The 20,247-nt window shown below is 35.7% G+C and overlaps 1 protein-coding gene across 3 annotated transcripts in view; it reads right to left on the bottom strand.

Moving 5' to 3' along the window:
• Positions 1 to 20,247, bottom strand: part of LOC138708206 (ankyrin repeat domain-containing protein 13C-A) — a 48,115-nt gene that overhangs the window by 12,621 nt on the left and 15,247 nt on the right. For 2 of the 3 annotated variants that reach the window (XM_069838517.1, XM_069838519.1), the window contains exons 5-10: positions 17,530 to 17,741; positions 15,329 to 15,460; positions 13,430 to 13,600; positions 7,350 to 7,499; positions 4,127 to 4,256; positions 2,634 to 2,751 (exon numbers count right to left, since the gene is read on the bottom strand). In XM_069838517.1, coding sequence (XP_069694618.1) covers positions 2,634 to 2,751; positions 4,127 to 4,256; positions 7,350 to 7,499; positions 13,430 to 13,600; positions 15,329 to 15,460; positions 17,530 to 17,741 — 913 coding nt within the window. The remainder of the gene's footprint in view (positions 1 to 2,633; positions 2,752 to 4,126; positions 4,257 to 7,349; positions 7,500 to 13,429; positions 13,601 to 15,328; positions 15,461 to 17,529; positions 17,742 to 20,247) is intronic. The other variant, XM_069838518.1, reaches the window with a different exon arrangement.

Raw genomic sequence — 20,247 nt, 5'->3', positions numbered from 1 at the left:
GCCCCTCTAAGTTGGATATTGAAAAGTTTGTATCCACGAATACTGCTACTTCGTTATGATGGACATGGGAATGTCTTTTGAGTTGGTTTTTTTACAATGCTTTATCAACTGCGATGGTTATCTAGTATTTGGGTGAAGCAAAGGTGATAATGCCAGTAAAATGAGTATAGGGTCCAGTGCCGAAAGTTACCCAGCATTTGTTCTTAATGGGTTGAGGAACAGTCCTAGAAAAACGTAAAAAAGATAACTTATTACAGCCAGGATTTGAACCTGGGTCCGTTCGGTTTATGATCAGACATGCTAACCATTACTTCACAGTGGTGAAGCATTGGCATGTTCAATTCTAGATGTTACTTCAGTGATATGACATGTTTCTAACAATAAGACTAAAAAATGTTGAAAAGAGTACTATATCAATTTTTATAGATTGCCAATTTCAAGATGAAGTATGGGAAGATGATTCACCTTGCTTAGGCTACAACTTATAAGCAGGGAAATGTGTTCCAAAACAGTGACAGTGTTGAGTACATCAATAGATTTTTCACCCAATATTGCAAACAGTGTGCGTAATAACTAATTAGGTACTTGAAAATACAACCAGGAAAGTACATTTGACAATAGAGTGCATATATTTTACAGCAAAACATTTCATAGAGTCGAATATCAATCACAACAATAAAGTGATCGGATAGTGCTAAGGTTGCCAACCGTCCCGTATTTCATATATTTGCCCTTAATTTTAACAGACTACCGTGTATTATTCTTCTCTTCAAGCATTTTTCTCCCTTAGTTTCGTTATATAAACATTTTTATTCTAAACATTTGATTTTGCCGTGAATGATGATTTATACTGTATGATGAACTTTAGATGCATTAAAATGTGCATTATTTTTAGAAGGTAATGATTGTCAGAAATGGGTTTTATTGCACACCCATTTAAAATCAAATAATGTTAATGTTATAAATTTGGAAAAACTGGCGAATTTTGTTCTAAGCTTACCAAGTAGCAATGTTCATACAAAGAGGATGTTTTATCTCATGAACAATAATTGGACAAATGCAAATCAAGCTTTCAGGTGTAACTCCCTGTAAAGTTGATTTGAATAATTTCGAGGAACAATTTTTCCCTCGAAATTATTCAATAATTGGACAAATGTTCGAAACAGGAGCACAATACATCTAATCAACAAATCAGAGCTGCAAACTGTAGTCTAATTCAACTATTATTAATCAGTCATGTCCGAGAATTAATGTGGGATAAACTAAGCCTCAAAGACCTCACCACTATTGAGAAACGTGCCCTTGGTAGGCTATCTTAAAATTTGCACCTTCCCGACTGGCTTACGAACTAGCCAAGGAAATTTTTCTACTTGAAGACCTCAGAATGCGACTCTCACTGCCCTCTAACGCCAAATCATCAGACCACCTACTAGAGAGACACCTGAAAAGAGAACAGATATGGCCAGACTTTTACTGCATGGACGCTATGATGGACAGAGGATAGACACGACCATATCAACATACACTTACAAGCTTGGCAGTTCAAGGTTACCTCCACAAAATATGCAAGACAACCTGCTACCATACACCTGATGATGATTGTGTTTCTTTATGTGAATCACATTGCGACAGATATCACATAACAAAATGCAGAAATCGGTCTATTTCTATAAAAGAATATAACAAAGTGTAAACACTCAACAATGCGCACATTAGTACACTCTTCCTCTCATCAATTCAATTATTACATGAGACAAAATCTTCTTAAAATACTCTTCATTTAAGCTTAGCTGCCGAAGTGTAGAAGAAAATTGTTTTTTAGTAAATGAAGCAAATAATTTGTCAATTTTCTATGTGAAATTTTGTCAATACTTTAGTCTGCCTTTTGCCAAAAAAAAAGTTGGCAACCCTAGCTATTGCACTTTTAAAATGTTAAATCAATATTTTAGTAATACCTGAAAAATAAATATTTCACATCTGTCAGACTTCACGACTTTTCAGAGCAGAAATATTGTTACTTTCCCTTCCACAAATCCAAAAGTTATTTTTACATACCCTCCAACTACACACATATGATGCGCAGTCGCAGGATGATGATGATGATGATGATGATGATGATGATAATAATAATAATAATAATAATTATTATTATTATTATTATTATTATTATTATTATTACTAATCATCTTCTAGGGTTATTTCATACAAACGATATAATATTAGTATACAAACAAGTTAATACAAGAGTCAAAACATCGAGACATTTACTGCATGAAAAAGGGGCAGCATGATCTAGAAATACTGTATAATTCACAATTCAACATTCCCCACACTTATTCTAGCATACACTACTGGTATAAAAGCAGAGTCACTTAATGCTTACCAATACAGTAAATTCCATCAAAGCAAGTCAGGCAAAGCAATAATGATATCTTTAAAGTAATTCTAAGATACATCTTGAAATTAACATATAAAATACAATTCTGTGAACTGAAAATGAGCAATGAACATGAAGCATGTATAAAACAATTACTGTATCAAACATTCCTTATTTTGAAAGCTATCACAAACATAGAGCAGAAAAAGAGTTAAAATGGCAAGCATAAAATTTCGAAACAAATTTGATATCATACCTTGTTGGATCTTCTACATAATGTGCTGGAATTTCAAAAAGTTCAGCCTTGATATCATTCCGAAATGCAAATTCCTGGAATGTAATTTTAGCTGTGACGGTGGGTAAAATGGGAATATCTGAAAGAAGTACAAACATACTTTATATTGTTGTTATAAAATTGAGACGGTGTCAGGTGCAGTTCCTGGGTAGCTCAGTTGGTAGAGTACTGGCACACTAAGCCAAAGGTCCCGGGGTTTGATACCCGGTCCCAGAACAATTTTTCCCTTGAAATTATACCAGCCTCCTTCACAGGGAGCTAGCTATACTGAAAGCCAGATTTGCATAAATATATATATACATCACTGTAGAAATGTTAACAGAAAACCAAAATTCAAATCACACAAAGTTTGTGTGCACTCATGTTGGGTTTCTGGCATCTTGTCAGCCCACTTGAGTTATGTGGATGTAAAGGGAAAAATTGAGACTGTATCAGGTGCAGTTCCTGGGTACTCAGTTGGTATCATGGCAACATAATATATTTTACATTTATCTGCGAAGTTTTATAGTCTCCTGATCGCAATCTTCTGTATCCTCTTGCTTCAAAGATAATATGGAGAGCAAAATGTTCGCCCTTCCAAAGTAAAAGAAAACTATTCATGTTGAAAAATATGGCATTGGGACCGTGATTTCTCAAAGATCGATGAGATAAAACAATAGTTCAAGGAAAAATGGACCTGGGAAAAAATAACATTATTTATATGGGACTATTTCCAGGACCAAAAAAAAAAAAAGAAGAAGACAAAAAAGGCAAAAAAGATGGGAAAATGACGATAACGGGAACGATGCATCGATGTTCCACTGTATTTCATGTTATTGTTGTAAATATGGAAATATAATCTGATCTTAACATGCCATAGCTGTGAACTTTTTATTTATCAGAATAAAGGGTCAATTGCTGCATCTTGGATGACATTATGATGCAGTGCTGTCAGTATATGTCATGAACACAAGAGTGATGAATTCTGAAGAAACAGAACCCACCGGTAAACAGAGAACCATTACAATACCAGCAGACATTAAGATTGCAACAACTGCCGTTATGAGTCCTGATGAGGACAAATGACTTTCAATGGTACTGAACATAACCTGTGCCAGTGTACACAGAATATTGAGTAAGGATTTGCACTGTCATTTATAGAAGCTCCATATTGGCCATCAATTAAAACCTACACACAAAATTGATCTACTTTAATGCTGTGGCTAGTTTTCAATTAAAATTGATGAAGATGACCAATTTCTAAGCAACCTACAAAGAGTGAGAGGGAAGCACAGAGAGAGGAAAGAAAAAATGGTCACAAATAAACATGCCAAAAAATCTCTTTTTGTATCAGTGTGATGAGAACTTTTATTTTCGTGACTAACGAAAAATGTGCTCTTCTGTAATAACAGTTCTTTCTCTACTTACATTTTGTATTATGAGAATGTGATAATTACATGACAATTTTTTCTTACCTATTTTGACTGGGAAACCTGGAGGTAGCTTCATAAGAACAAATTCTCGTAATTTACTAAAATGTTTGAAAGGAGCAATCACTTCCAACACGTTGAGTAACATATCCACAGAAAGTGGGAAGTCTGGACTCTGAAACATATTAATACAACACAGTTTCAATGACAAATTATTACACATGCATAGAATAGATACATTTAATAGTATCCCTCATTATGCATGACATAAAGATGTTTTCTAACCTAAAATATCCGTAAAGAATATCTGCATTTGAGTAACACAAAAAGCAAAGTTCTCTTATAGTCTTACATGTCTCTTTCCTTAATCTCAGTACAAGGCAAGGTGATGAAAGTTACATATTGAGGAAAGAACACGTGATACTCATTTAATAAGTAACTGTACTTAAAATAGTGCAAATATATACTAAAATATTGATAACACTAGGGAACAATGGTTCTGCGGTATATTTATTGTTATATTTTGTATGGAAACCGATGCCCTGAGTTCGAAAATAAATTAATTTTTTATGTATCACATCTAGTTTTGCCGCAATTTCATTTTTTCAGTGTGTGCCACCACATTGTATTCTTTATACATTAAGCTGAGATGCTCCGTCATTTATCTCGCTGAATATCCACAACCAACATAATATAAAAAAAAATATGTTTGATTTACATCTTATCATCTGCACAATTTTCCTGTACAGTCTGCTCTTTATCTCAGATTGATGTCCCATCACCCTAGTCACTTTCTCACTTTGCCTGGAACACCCTAATATAGAGTTCCTAAATTTTGATATTTAAGCAGCTGACTTACATCTGTGAACATGTGCGAATTTTGTTAGAGTGGTGTATTGTAATACTGTGAATATGAAAATTATGTTCTTAAGTGTATTGTGTTCCAGTAATTACATCCAAAACCGACAGAAAGTTTCTAAAATTTTGTCGCTTTACGGAAGGCTCGCCTCAGTTATCACGTTCTCAATCTGTGTTATAGAATTGTGGCATGTGTGATTATAAAACTGACCATGGCTAGTATATCAGAATTGCAGGAGACAATGTGTACAAAATCCTCAGAAATTTCGCTATATTTATGGATGTTATATGTTCGATGGAAAAGTGGGTAAATAGATTTGTTTGTAAAGAAGCTATATTTTACTACTTCAAAGTCAACTTGGTGATATGGATAAATCATTTGTTCCTCATAGTGCGTGTAACAGTTGTGTAGAAGAATTGCATTATTGGTATCCAGGAAAAAGGAAAGCAATGCCATTTGTTATACCAATGACATGATGTGAGCAGAAGAATTTTTTGATGGCTGTTATTTTTGTATGTCTAGTGGTTACAACAAGAAAAACAAGAAATTAATTAAGTACCTAAATCTTTAATCGGCTGTGAGATCTATTCCTCATGGGCCCGACTTACCTGTACCTACACCACCAACAAACTTGAGTGACAGTGAATTTGAAAGCAGTTCCCCGAATGCAGCCACTAAGATGTGTTCCAATCCAGAAGAATTTCATAATTTACCCAACCCGAACTGAATGACTTGGTAAGGGAGTTAGGACTTACCAAAAATAAAATTGAATTATTAGGCTCAAGTCTGCATGAGAAGAATCAGTTGGCACCTGGAGTAACACTTTCGTGGTACAGAAATAGTAAAAAAGTTTCTGAAATTATATACAGAACGACAGACAAGTATATTGTACTAATGTGAGAATCTTTTAAAACAATTGGGAGAGGAGATATATGAGCCTTACAGTTGGATGCTTTTTATTGACTCTTTGAAAATAAGCCTTAAGGCAATTTTACTTTCATAACAGCAATAAATTAGCGTCCATTATTATTTGCACATTCTATACTCCTGTCGGAATCATATGAAACATTGAGGTTGGTTCTTGAGAAAATTAAATATCTTGAGCATGAATGGTAAATATGCAGTGACCTGAAGGTTGTTGTTCTACTATTGGGATAACAAGGTGGATACACAAAATTTCCGTACTTCCTGTGTGAGTGGGATAGCAGGACTGGGGACAAACATTGGAATAACGTACACTGGCCTGAAAGAAAGCAGCTAACACCAGGAGAAGAAAATATTAAAAATGTAAGTCTTGTTGCTCGTGAGAAAATAATATTCCCTCCATTACATATAAAACTGGGAATTATGAAGCAGTTTGTGAAGGCACTAGATAAAAATCTTCCTTGTTTTCAGTACTTATGTACGAAGTTTTCTAAACTGTCAGAAGCTGAAGTCAGGGAGGGAAATATTCGATGATCCACAAATTCGCAAGCTAATGATGGATGACAATTTCACCAGTACAATAAACGAAACAGAAGTAAGTCCATGGAATGCATTCAAAGATGTTGTGAAGAAATTTCTTGGTAATGTGAAGGATCCATGATATAAAGAAATTGTAAGAAACATGTTGACAAGTTCAAAGTGCTCGATTGTAACATGAACCTAATGCTTCACTTTCTAATGTCTCATATAGATTACATTCCTGCGAATTTAGGAGCTTTCAGCAAAGAACAAGGTGAAAGGTTCCACCAGGATCTAAAAGCGGTAAAGTGACACTGAGATGTAAATATGATGGCAGATCATTGTTGGACTATTGCACATGATGAACCTTCCAGAGAACCTCGAGGACTTCACACACACAAAAGTTGCATGGAAATAAAAAAAGTGAAACCAAGAGCTTCTAACATATTATGACGGTAAGTTTTCTACTCTTTTCAGTTACTTTTAGTTACGTTGTTTTCTTGTATGTAATATTCCTATGAGTTCTTAAATGTTTTGTTTATTGTTATATAACTTATAAAAAAAATAGATGCATGTGTTAACAACTCAGATATATAAATTACATAATTTCAATGAACACATTGCAACTGCTAATTTTATGTTGCAGCAAAATATTGTTTTGCTAAATTGCAAAAAAAAAAAAAAAAAAAAAAACTGAAATGACAGGGAAAAACACCGAAATTAGTAAAAGTGACATATTTTGATCTATACCGCAGAAAAAAGGTTTTCATTTGTTCCCTAGTTAATCAACAACAAATGTAATTGATCATACTTTTAAACTCTATGCTCTGTTTTTTCTCCTTTTCATGTGCTTACTGTTGGAGGGAAAAAATTCCCTTTGTCTACAATTCAAGACATTCTACACATTTTAAAATTTACTAAACTAAACAGAAATATAAAATGAAATGTTTATTTTAAATTGCATACCATTGCTACTGTGGCCTTGAATGCTTTACTGGTTTCTTTGTACACAAGATTACGTCCTAATGTTGGATGGTTTCCAGGTTCACTATTTATGTATTCTTCCCAAGATACCTTGCTCTCTGGAGGTGGTGATAAGGATGGCCTCCTTACAGGCTGTAAACAGAAGGGAGGGAAAACACTTGTGGGATATTCAATATTTCTAAAATGAACTTCCTTTTCTTCAAAAATAAATTACACTCTGGAGCAAAATTATTAGGATGCTTGAAAATGTAAGCAATTCTCCGATTAAGTGTGAAAATGTGATGCCTGTCTTTGCTCTTAAGGACATTTTTATGGGTTTATGATTTCACTGAGTTTCTTTAAAAGAAATTCAGTTTGGAAACCATCCCTTAACAACAATTACCCGATCCTTGGTGCTGCCTTGATCAATCAGCATGTAATTATGCTATTTCAAATGGCCAGAGACTGATCTATGTTATTTTTCTTTTTGACTCCCAGTAGAGGCCTGCAAATTCCTTCAACTCTTAGGCAAATCCAGACGCCTGTAGACCAGAAGGTGACTTTTATTCATGATGGCATTATCTTCACAGATGGTGCACAGATTAGAAGATTAAAGTCCCATTCTACAGATACGTTAGTTGAGGCAATGAAATCCTCTTTCAAGACATGAGAGCATTGTGACTGTCTTTCTAGAAAGTTTCATAGTTGTTTTTTCAAACGTTTCAATGTTATGGTACTTTTTTTCTTTGTAGAACTTCACGAATACTTGGCAGTTGGTGAGAGTTGTTTTGTATCTTCTCTAGCCTTGTGTTTATTGTTATGTTACGTTAGCTTTTTGGATAAGGATGCTACTATTTTTGCCAGTATATTGGCCTGTTCGTTATATTGTATTCCTACATATTGAGGGAATCCACTGCAATGTAACTATTATCCCTTGTTTTGCTACCAGTTTGTAGGTGTGTCTGATATCTTGTAGGGTTTATGTGCCTATGTTGTAGTTGTGTGTGCCTTCAATGGCTGCTTTGTAATCTATTAATAGCACTAGGTTCTTTGTTACTTGAGCTTCAGTAGGATTTCTTTCAGTGCAGTGGTTATTGCTAGTAATTCAGCTTAATAGTTCGTAGCATCAGAGCAAAGAGCAAGACTATGTGAGAATTTGACATAACTGTTTAATTTTAAAGATTTAGTATGTCTAATCCTAGATCGTATTTTATGATTTCAATTGATTGTCCATCACTGACCTCAGGCGCCCTCTCTAGCAGCAATGTGCCAAAATTGTAAATCTGTCATTGGATATTTACAAAGGAAGTTGGCTTTGTGACTGTGATTAATGAAATGGTGAAATGTTTGCAGTGGACGAGATAACCTGCCATAAAACTCCATCTCTGTCCACCACAAATTCCACTTAGACCATTAGACCAACTGTGATTTGAACCCATGTATCTCGTTTGCAAAGTTAACACTTTAGTCATTCAGCTATTACATATTTTCAAAGTTACATCGTGCATTTCTACATAATTGCAAACTCTTCCGACTCCTATTACTTTCCATCTTTCGCATCGCTGAGCTGTCAGGACTAAATAATCGGTCTGTATTTACTATAATGAGTTTTTATTTTTCTATGAATAATATTATACCGCATTCTTGGCGCAAAAAAAAAAAACACGCGCGCGCGCACGCACGCACGCACGCACGCACGCACGCACGCACGCACACACACACACACACACACACGGTGAGACAGGAGGAATGCTAAATTTTTTAGTTTTTATATTAATAGGTTATTTTACGACGCTTTATCAACATCTTACGTTATTTAGCATCTGAATGAGATGAAGATTCGAAATTTTCTCGGGCTTCCAGCCAGGTCATGAGTCGGTGATCCACCGACGTTTCGAGGATGTTCATCTTCCTCATCTTCAGGGTTAAATGATATCTAGGGGTACCCAGCTCCTTAATTTATAGTGCCAGAGGGAGGGGGCAGCCGAGGAGCTGTGCGCTGATTGGCTCTTATTGGTGCGGACCGCGGTGCGAACGCGGCCGACATGTCGTCTTGCTTTGTGCTTTTCGGCTGATTGACCGCGGGTCTCACAATGGGCTCGGCGGACGAGTTCTTATGTGTCCTCCGCTGATGACGGCCCGTCGTCTAGGCATTGAGAAATTTAATAGCCGGTGCCCACGCCGCACTTAGTTGGAGACCCGAGTCCCGATTCAGGGTACCGCGTTCCGCCGCTATGGCCAAGGTTTCCTTTACTCTTCTATCCCAGTAGCCCGAACACTTCGCCAGGACCTTGGTGTTATTAAAATTAGCCCTATGGCTTTTTTCAATACAGTTTAATTTTAATAACACTTCGGGGCTACTGGGATAGAATGGTAAAGGAAACCCTGGCCATAGCGGCAGAATGCGGTAACCTGAATCGGGACTCGGGTCTCCAACTAAGCGCGGCGTGGGCACTGGCTATTAAATTTCTCAACGCCCAGACGACGGGTCGTCATCAGCGGAGGACACATAAGAACTCGTCTGCCGAGCCCATCGTGAGACCCACGGTCAATCAGCCGAAAAGCACAAAGCAAGACGACACGTCGGCCGCGTTCGCACCGCGGTCCGCACCAATAAGAGCCAATCAGCGCACGGCTCCTCAGCTGCCCCCTCCCTCTGGCACTATAAATTAAGGAGCTGGGTACCCCTAGATATCATTTAACCCTGAAGATGAGGAAGATGAACATCCCCGAAACGTCGGTGGATCACCAACTCATGACCTGGCTGGAAGCCCGAGAACATTTCGAATTATCACGTCGCCAGGAATGCTTCAGGAGATGAAGATGATAATGCCGGTGAAATGAGTCCGGGGTCCAGCACCGATTATCCAGCATTTGCTTGTATTGTGTTGAGGGAAAACCCCAGAAAGAAACCTCAACCAGGTAACTTGGCCCAGCCGGGAATCGAACCCGGGCCACCTGGTTTCACGTCTAGACGCACTAACCGTTACTCCACAGATGTGGACGAATGGTACATGGTGTGAGGGGTGATAATGTTGGTGATTCTAAACGAAAAAGTTTATATGAACATATGCCCTTTTCATACAGCTGTTTGAAAATCATGGGCGTCAATCTCATGTCAAAACGACATTAGGTTGTAGTATTGTCTTTATTGGTCATTTCAATGTGCAATGGGGTTGGTTTCGGTCGCGGTAGAGCCGTTTCTTGGCCACTGAGTTCACCCGACCTTACTCTGTCGGATTACTGTGTGTGGGGTTTGCTTCAGAGCGAAGTATACAAGCGCAAAGTGGAAACAAGGGAGAAACTTCTCGCTCGCATATTACATGCTTGTGCTCAGTAATGAAATGTCTGAATCAGCTCAGATCAGCAACACAGCAGCTGCAAAGTGCTTTGAAGTTGATGGTGGACTTTTTGAACATGTTCTGTAAAGAAAAGTACACAATTCAAGAGAATATAAGGTAACAATCTTTCAATTTAATATCAACTGCACTTTTCTCGTTCCTCATTGTTTCGATTACAGCGCATGCATTATGTGCAGACACTCCCCCACTCTTCCTACAGAGCTGCGCACGAGATCAGATGAGTCTACTTACGAATTATAGGGGAATGGGTTTGTCTTTGCCTTGAACTCAATAGACACAAGCCCGACCTTCCCTTCTATTCCTACTCCCTCCATACGAACATTGTTCCCGTACTGCAGATCGCGAGTGTCTTGACAAAATGCATGAGCTGTGCCAATGTGTGAGGCATTATTCATAAAGATAAAGGCATACAATGGAAATAGTCAATTAACACTCTGGTACAGAATGCTCTCAAAAACAATGTTCGTTTTTCAAACATTATCACATGGTAGTAATCACAGTATTTGGTGCATAATTCACAGATATAGTTCAGGTTCAGCCCATGATGTGGCTTTGTGTTACATACTCTCTGGTCAAATCGTGTACAGAGAAGCACGTGAACATGTCACAAGTCATGGTATCCATTATGTAAAAATCATTTCAGATTAGTTCCTCCTTGTACAAAGTAATAATGTCCTTATTTCTTTCGGTATCTTCATCTATGGCCTGTGCAACTTGCCTAGTGCATTTACAATGAACGTCACTGATTCTCTATAAGAGAGAAGATGAAAATGAAAATGGAATAAAACTCTTACACCAATCATTTTCACAAGTGGGAATTTCAGTACACAAATAAAACGTGTACTGTAATTAATGGTTCGTAAATATGTTGTCACAAGTCAGAATTGTATCACTCAGACAAGAGAGACTGCTGCACATGAACCTATCTCCCTCAATTTCCCTTTCTCATCTCGATTACATTTTCTGTGATTCCAATTCATTCATTCTAACTCCGTAAACTGAAATAGAATGGAAGTCATTTACATGTAAAATTAATAATATTCAAACATCTACTGAAACTGAAATACATTGTTTTCTAATGTTTAGCCCAATGGCAATGGACAAAATAACAGATGCTCCTATACGTATACAATTCTTTCTTGTATAAATAAAAGATCTTATTAATTAGCATTAAAATTTAAACATCTTAGATTTTTGCACTTAAAACTCAATAAAACGACAGATATTTCATAAATAGCACTGAATAAATATGCACTTAAAACTGAATAAAATGACAGATATTTCACTAAATAGTATTAAATAAACAAAGTTCCACATAAAAACTGATTGCAGATGAAGTTTGCAATGAATCCTATTCTTTTTTCTCTAAGCATCATGCAGTGCACACAAAATTAATAAAGTGAAATTAAAGCTTTTAAATAAATAATTAATTCGGATATTTCCTCTGTAATTTCACTGCATGTAACTGAATAAACTGGCATGTATATATGTATGTGTACCACTTGAAGTATTTTACATACACATTTAATGAATAAGAGTTTTTAAATAATTTAACTCAATACAAAAATGCTTTTATTGAAAGAATGAATAAACATCCATAGCAAACGGAAAACAAAAGAGAAATAGGATAGCCAATAAAATAATTATAAAATGGCCAGGTTTCCAGACTAGTCTCCCTCCCTCTCTCTCTCTCCCCCTCACTCCTTCTCTCTCCCTCCCTCCCTGTCTGTCTGTGTGTGAGTCCGCGCGCGTGCGTGCATGTACTTTGTTTACCTAACAGTCCAATACTTATGGTTCATTATGTTAACTTATAATTAAATTTATTTTATGCACAAAATGTAAGAGTAAATAATTCATGCAGAAAATGTTGTACTGTACTCCAACCACGAGAAAGTCTTCGGGGACTAAGACGAAGCAGGATAATGCTGTGAATGAATGTTGATGTCATAAGATGTCATAAGGTCACACACGTGGGTACTCTTACCTCTATTGGCTAGCTCTCACAGCACAAACCATAACATTGATCACACATATTGATACTACCCCTAGTTACAAAATTAGATCACGGTTAATCTCCTGGTCTTTTAATCTCTCCATACAGGAAATAACATATGGACGAGAGCGCATGGTTTTTAAACTGACGTTATAATGGTAATATCGTCTATCTACTTCGTTCCAATAGATAACGCAATAGTAAGCACATTCCTTTCACAGTTGATCTCCTGGTTGGAGAACAGTATTTCTAAACTGTTTTTTAATAAATGGATCACGTATTTTATGGCAAGAAGTTTTGTGAATCGTCATAGTATAGAACATATGAACTGTGAACATAAGTAAATGCAAGCCCATGCCTACTCTTCAATTCTTCATACACTATTTTTCGACCAGGAAGTCTGGGTCAGAAGAGGTGATAGCCTTGTTCCCCTCCTTTCTCCTATTTGCTGTTCTAGGATATTTCACCTGTGGTTAATTGTTTACCAGTGCAGATGGTGTTCGCTGGCCAGCCAGCTGAGTACAAAAACATAACCTTGTATCCACAGACTGCCACGACAGCAAATTCATTGTTTGTACCCATCAGTCAGATTCGGGGTGTTCATGTTTTTTTTCATGTACAACTCTATTTCTTACATTATGAAAATGAAAACACAGTTCAAAGACATTACACTACAAGTTGTATTTGTCTGAATGTGGGTGTAAAAACACATTAAAAATAGTTTATACCTGTACCTCTCCATTGTTATCAAAACCCTGCGTATTTCCTTTGGTAAAACTCTCCATAATTGCTTTGTTCTTCTGCAAATCTTCTTCTGACAAATGCTCTCGTCTTTTCCGTGACTCAAGAAGCATACCATTAATTACATAGAACTCTGAATGGAATGGCCCCACCATCTCCTAAAGAAATGTAAACATATATTAGAAAATCAAGTAGGTAAAATTCTGTTCAAATTTTGTCACAAGATTTTTATTTTCTCATTATACAAAATATAAATGAAAAATATAAAGCTGCATATATATGTTTTCATACTTCCACGAAAACATTCATGAAAACAAAGGAAATGATTTTGGTACACCATTTGTCTGTCTGGATACAACAATTTCTACTAGAACTACTGGATGAATTTTGCTCATATTCAATATCTATGAGTCAATTTGTCCGAGAAGGAGTCACATCAATTGTAATAACATTTTCAATGCAAAAATTAATATGGTTTAAAGAAATAAAATAAAATATTTACTGGAGGTTGGCTCCAACAACTTTTTACACACTTATGAATCATACAAGATACAATTACAGATGAAATTGTTTAACAGTGTGTATCAAAAAGTCATTTTTTTAGGGGAACTTATTATTTACACAATTATGTGTTCATCTGCAAACTTCTTCACATTGAAATTTTATGGCTTAAAGATTTATACACAAATTGCCTTCCAGATTAACGCAACTCCAATCAATACAAAACTAGAGTAGAAGATAAATTTTATATCTCTGTAACAAAAGCAATCTGTACTTGCATAATAGATATTTGATAGTCGTTCCAACCAAGGTTTAATAATCAGCCTCCTAATCAATTCTAAAAGAATATTTATATTTAATTAAAAATTTCGATTGAAAATTATAAAGAAAAACGTTATCTATATGAATTGCTTTAGAAAATTAATTCAATCAAATTTCTTTAGAAAATTAATACAATCAGAGTCTTTACGAAAATACAGCGAAAGAGAAAGTCATTTTTCTCTAGAAATTTTACTCTTCTCTAAGGAACGTCGCAAATGTACCCGAACTATCAATGTAGGTTCAAGAACGTTGGACTAGCTTCTCTTACTAGCTATAAGGGCACCCTTGTATGCACAAGTGATAGTACATATCCATAACACAGAATTCGGCAAGTTAAGAGCCTTGCCAATGTAAAAAAATCAACTTCCTCTTACACAATGTTGTACAGTAAGTAACAAGAGCAAATCCTGGGTAACTATCGGTGCTGGAACCCAGACTCATTTCACCGGCATTAACACCTTCATCTCATTCAGACGCAAAATAACCTAAGATGTTGATAAAGCGTTGTAAAATAACCTACTAAAAAAAAGCTTAGACTATCATTACAATCTACTAAAACCCTTTATCATTTCCAAAACTCCTAAATACTGGTTTTCGGAACTTGTATAATATTATTATAAATTAATATAACAGAAAAGTATCTGCTTCATTAAACTAGTCTGAAGGCTTATGTGCTTGTCAGATTCACCAGGTAAACATAATCAGCCCAACTGGGATTTTAACCCAAGCCCAAGTCCAGCTCCCTACCATCTGAATTCTACAATTCATAAATGAAATCACTTACCTTATATTTTTGCTTAAACAGAAATGCCTTTTGAGTGGAATGAAGAACATGAAAGTTTATCTTCCTATATATGTGCACAAAAAAAATTACTTACCGATATTGTGAACAACTGTTCAATAAATGGACTACAAACGGAATATAGATAGTAACATGATAAAATAACAAAATTGTATGGAAAAGCATAATACCTAGAGCAACAGAAAAGTATGTGTCATGTTCATGCAACCATTTTCATGTCTAAAATAACACTAGTAACTTCCTTGATAGGTGTAACTCTTACTTTTCTGTCTTCCCTGAATATCCAACCCGTTTGTGCCCTGGTAAACGTTATGGACTTAGTGGACATCTGTGCTGCCATAATGTCACTGCTCATTAGGATATCCACTTCGTCTTCTATTTCCACTTCTGTCTCCTAAAGAAGAAATTATTTAATTAATTTAAGATCAAGTATGCAACCTCAAGTAAAAAGATATTAATGTCATGTTGTATGTTTCTTAAAAATGCAAATTTATTTGAGATTTTTTTTTTCTATTTATATAACCACAGGTAATATCATATAATAGAACGAGAACATTTTGATAACTAAGATACTGTTCTGTTTTGTCTTTTTGTCTCATTTAAACATTTATGTTATTTATTTCAATGATATATGTTATTCAAAGTTACGAAATCTTTCCAAGCCAACCAAATGCTATTTCGAGAATGACGAGCAAGACTCGAAGTGCAGCGAGAATGACGAGCCGAGACTCGAAAGACAAATGCAGCGAATACAGCGAGCGAGAGCGGCAGTTAGTTTTGTTTATCTCTAATAGGCAGCCTTTGGATGAAATTTTTTCTACACTTGGACAGAAGCAGACAATCATAAAGGATCATCCAAAATTGTTTCAGTGGTTTAACAATGATTAACCAATACCGACTTAGAAGATTATGAAGTTATACGATTGTTTTTTTGACAATGGTTGTGGGGGGAGGGGGGGAAATAAGAATACAATTAGGCTCGGTATGCTGATGAAGATGTTGCACGATGCTTCCCTCAACATTCGTAAGTTCAACTTATTCTTCCAGTTTCTGGATCGGGTGTTTGGGCACATTGAAAAAGAACTTAAGAAAATGGGCACAATATGCAAATCTCAGGAGTACTACAGTGTTTTGAGAAGACTGGGACTATCCTGAAGACAGGTACAGACTTCAACATATACAACTGGAAAGCAGCAACAGGAGACATTTTTTGAAGAAACCTAACCAGTAGCTCTTTCGATTTGCTGTATGCAAGAGATTTATTATCACTCGAGGAAGGACACAAAATGCAGACATTCTTATTCGAGGAGAGCATACCTATAACACAGATGTGGGAATTGGGAGAAAGGTTTTAAGATCAAATAAGAAGGTAGCAGAGATTGATAAACAGCAAGTCGAAATTGGTATTCTAATAAAACAAGCTAAAATGGAAGATGTCAAGAGGCTACTTCAACTTCATTATGGTGAAGATTGGTATAATGTAGCAGACTTGCATTTCTACAAGACATCATTTTCTCAAATCGCGTCAGACAATAATTCAGAGGACTCAGAAGAGGAAAACGAAAGTCTGTTGCAGGATGTTGATGATGTAGTGTAATAACTTCTTATGTATATGCATGTATTTTTATATATGTATATCATTATTTGTTCATTTAGTGGTTCTGATAAACAGAGCAGAAATAGTTTTTCAGAAAATCTACTTGCAACATTTCAATGGGATGCCTCAGTTGCCTTTTCATTCATGTTATACGTCTGACTGCAGACATGTTTGATGTCTACATAATGATGTAATCTATCTAACAGTTTAATAATTAAATTACTCAACAGTTTAATGATTAAATTGCTCAATCATATCCTCAAATATTAGTCATTCTTGTTTCTAAGGTGTAACTTTAATCCATACAGAACCAAAGTCTCCCTTGTCCATTTCATACTATTCCAAAGTGACTCTTGTCCATTGTGCGGTTCCAAATGGTTCTAGCCCCAAGTTATTTTGTTTATTTCAAGGTGATAAATTGGTTTCTATAATCCGTGATTCCTCCAAAAGACTTTCATGATTAACACTAATGAGTGTACAAAATATTATTAGTATATATTATATTACATTATATATTACTAGTATATATGTCTGATAAATGTTTTTTGCATTTTCCCACAAATTACACTGCTTGGACATATTTCATAATGAAGTCAGTGGTGGCTTGTAACCAAATATTCGCAACTATCTCGCAAATGGCTCGTTTGCGGACCCATGTTTACTGGAACTTTTTTGCTTCTATTATGGTATACTTTCAACCATTTCAGATTTCGCTATTAATTTTGATACACCCTGTATACATTAATTTTTTTCATTCTTTTGTGTATGAGAAAGAAAATAAAATATAAAGTACAACAGCAACAGCATGAAGCCTTCCGACTTGTAAAGAAATGTTGAAATGCTTGAGTCTAATAATCATACATTACCTCATATCGTACACGTTGATAAAGTTCAGCCTTATTGTCAAGGACCGTTAATGATAGGTTTGGTTTCCGGTCCCCATTGAAGAGGAATGAAATATCTCCACGTTCCCACCTCATGTCATTGAAGTCGACAAGAGTTGTATCCAGACGAATAGATGAACCACGCTTGTGAATTTTACATATATCAGAAGGAAGAATTCTTGACACTAGTGGTACTGGAACAGGATAATACATATCACACACTTGCCACTGTCGAAACACTGATAAGAGAATTTTGCATAATGACAGAAAATTAACCTCAAAGTAAAAGCAATTAGTTTATGTCAAACACTAAAATAATTTCTACTGGCTATTCAAAATAAGTCTGTGATTAACATTTCACTTAAAAAGGGTAAAATGTTGTCAAACCTTTCCTTATTAACCCATGCTTGCTCACAGCTATTTCACTGTGTAAGAAATTATTATACACACTTTCGATAGAATAGAATACTATACCATTGTAAATTTATATTTAGTCACATCATCACCATCAGGGGACAACATAACACTTGTGTGGTCCCCCCAAAATAATGTAAAATAGATTATAACACTGACATGCTTCTCCCCCCCCCCCCAAAGTAAAAGCTGGCAAAAACAACATTCTTGGTGCTGTTCTGGAATATTGGTGGTATACCACAGAGTAAGAAGACTATGACACAGTAGATTTATGAGGGAAAAAAATCCAGATTTATTCATCGTAGCTGTGTATGGGAAAAGTTCTGTAAGTTTAAAAATTATAATGAAAATACCTTAGATAAACACAGACAGATAAGTGGTCTGCCAGTTGACATTAAACAAAACTTAAATGGAAAATTTAAAACTGAAAACGAAATCAAAACAAATGAAACATTGTGGAAATGAATCAACAAATTAAAAGTTTAGTCCACCTAGCAGCAGTAGTAGTAATCTTAATTTGGACTTACTACAAAATATAGTGATCTGTTGCATTATTTTTATTTTAACATTTGTCAGGAATTGCATATTATATGGGTATATATTTTCCTCTTGCCATTATTTTTTGTTTTTCTAGAAGATTCCTCTATACAACTGTATCAAATTATTGATTACAATATTGACTGAAGTTCATGATTCCATTCCATTATTAAAATATACATTGAAACATGAGACCACTGACATATAAGGGGAAGGAAGCAACAATGATCATGCGCACTTTCAATCCGAGAGAATGAGTGCCAATTTCACAATGGATGGGAAGTTCCTCTTTCCACAACTGTCAATCACAAACTTATTTTGATATCAATACGAGTGTCCAGTAAGTAGAAGGAAATTTATCATAACTTCAGAGAATGTAACATATTTATTTTCTTCTATAAATGTTATTAAAATACAAACAAATTTGAACAGGATGGCATGTGGGAATGGGAGATTTTGAATCAATTAGTGCAGTCATACTTGAAGTTGGTAAGACTGTGAAAATGCCATACTGTTCCTTAGGCAATGCCATTTCAGTTGCCGTGATGGAGTGCAGTAAAGGCTTATTATAAAAACAATGATTGTTGTGAAGCTGCATGATACGGTTCTGTCAGCCCACGCTGGGAAGACAAAAGGTTCTAACCTGAGCAAGAAGCGTCTAGGACCAAGGAGTCCAAGCAGTCAATGCTGCCATACGACGACATGCTGCGTCATTAGGTTTGTCTCACCACACTGTGGCCAGAGTATTGTCTTCAGATCTCAAACTGCATCTATACAAGTTTTAGATCGTCCAACAATGGCAAGCCAGTGATGCCAATATTGAAGAGTAACTTTTGCTGAATAGTTTTTAGCAAAATGTGAGGAAGATGAAACTTTTCTAAACAACCTCTGGATGTCTGATGAAGCACATTTTCACTTAAGTGACTATGTGAGTAAACAAAACTTTCACTGCTGTGCCGCAGAGAATCCATGTTTTCTATACACATTACCGATACAGAGTGACAGTGTAGTGTACTGTGTCATCGAACAGGATAATTGGCCCATATTTTGGCGACGATGATGACAGCATCACAATTTACTATAGCTTCCCAACGGGGGGGGGGGGGGGGTGGTGTGTGTGTGCGTGTTTTTTTATTAACTGCATGCCCCATTACCTAGTAATACTACATGCTTTGTAATTTCAATTCATCAGTTTACAGTATCTAACGTATTATAATATACACGTGTTTAGCTAGAATCTTCATACATACTATGATATCGTATAATATTTTAATTGCAATCTGTCATGATTAATTGGCATATTATTGTAGATCATTCAAGTTTATCGAGCTGATGAAACGGACGAATATTTGCAAATACTTTCTAACTAGCTTGTCATGAGTCATAGGCCAATCTCCGCCAATGGGGGGGTGCGAGTGTGCGTGTGTGTGTGTGTGTGTGGGCGCGAGCATGCGTGTGTGTGTGTATGTATATGTATATGTATATATATATATATATATATATATATATATATATATATAAAACTAAATTGAAGTTGCATTACTGTCTTATTAAAATCTCCCCTTCCCATGTGCCACCCTGTATTTCCAAAGATTTTGGCAATCTGTTAATATTTTAGACTTTAAAGATTCAAGAAATATAAGTGAAAAACAATGAGCCCATAGCTTACCAGTGCAAAAATAATTGATCATGATTTCAAGTTGCAAAACATAACAGTGCCAATAATATGTGCACTTTCTGAAGAAGTAT

This window comes from Periplaneta americana, chromosome 10 (assembly GCF_040183065.1).
Source record: "Periplaneta americana isolate PAMFEO1 chromosome 10, P.americana_PAMFEO1_priV1, whole genome shotgun sequence".
Classification (NCBI taxonomy): Eukaryota; Metazoa; Arthropoda; class Insecta; order Blattodea; family Blattidae; genus Periplaneta; species Periplaneta americana.
This window is presented reverse-complemented; position numbering and strand designations above follow the sequence as displayed.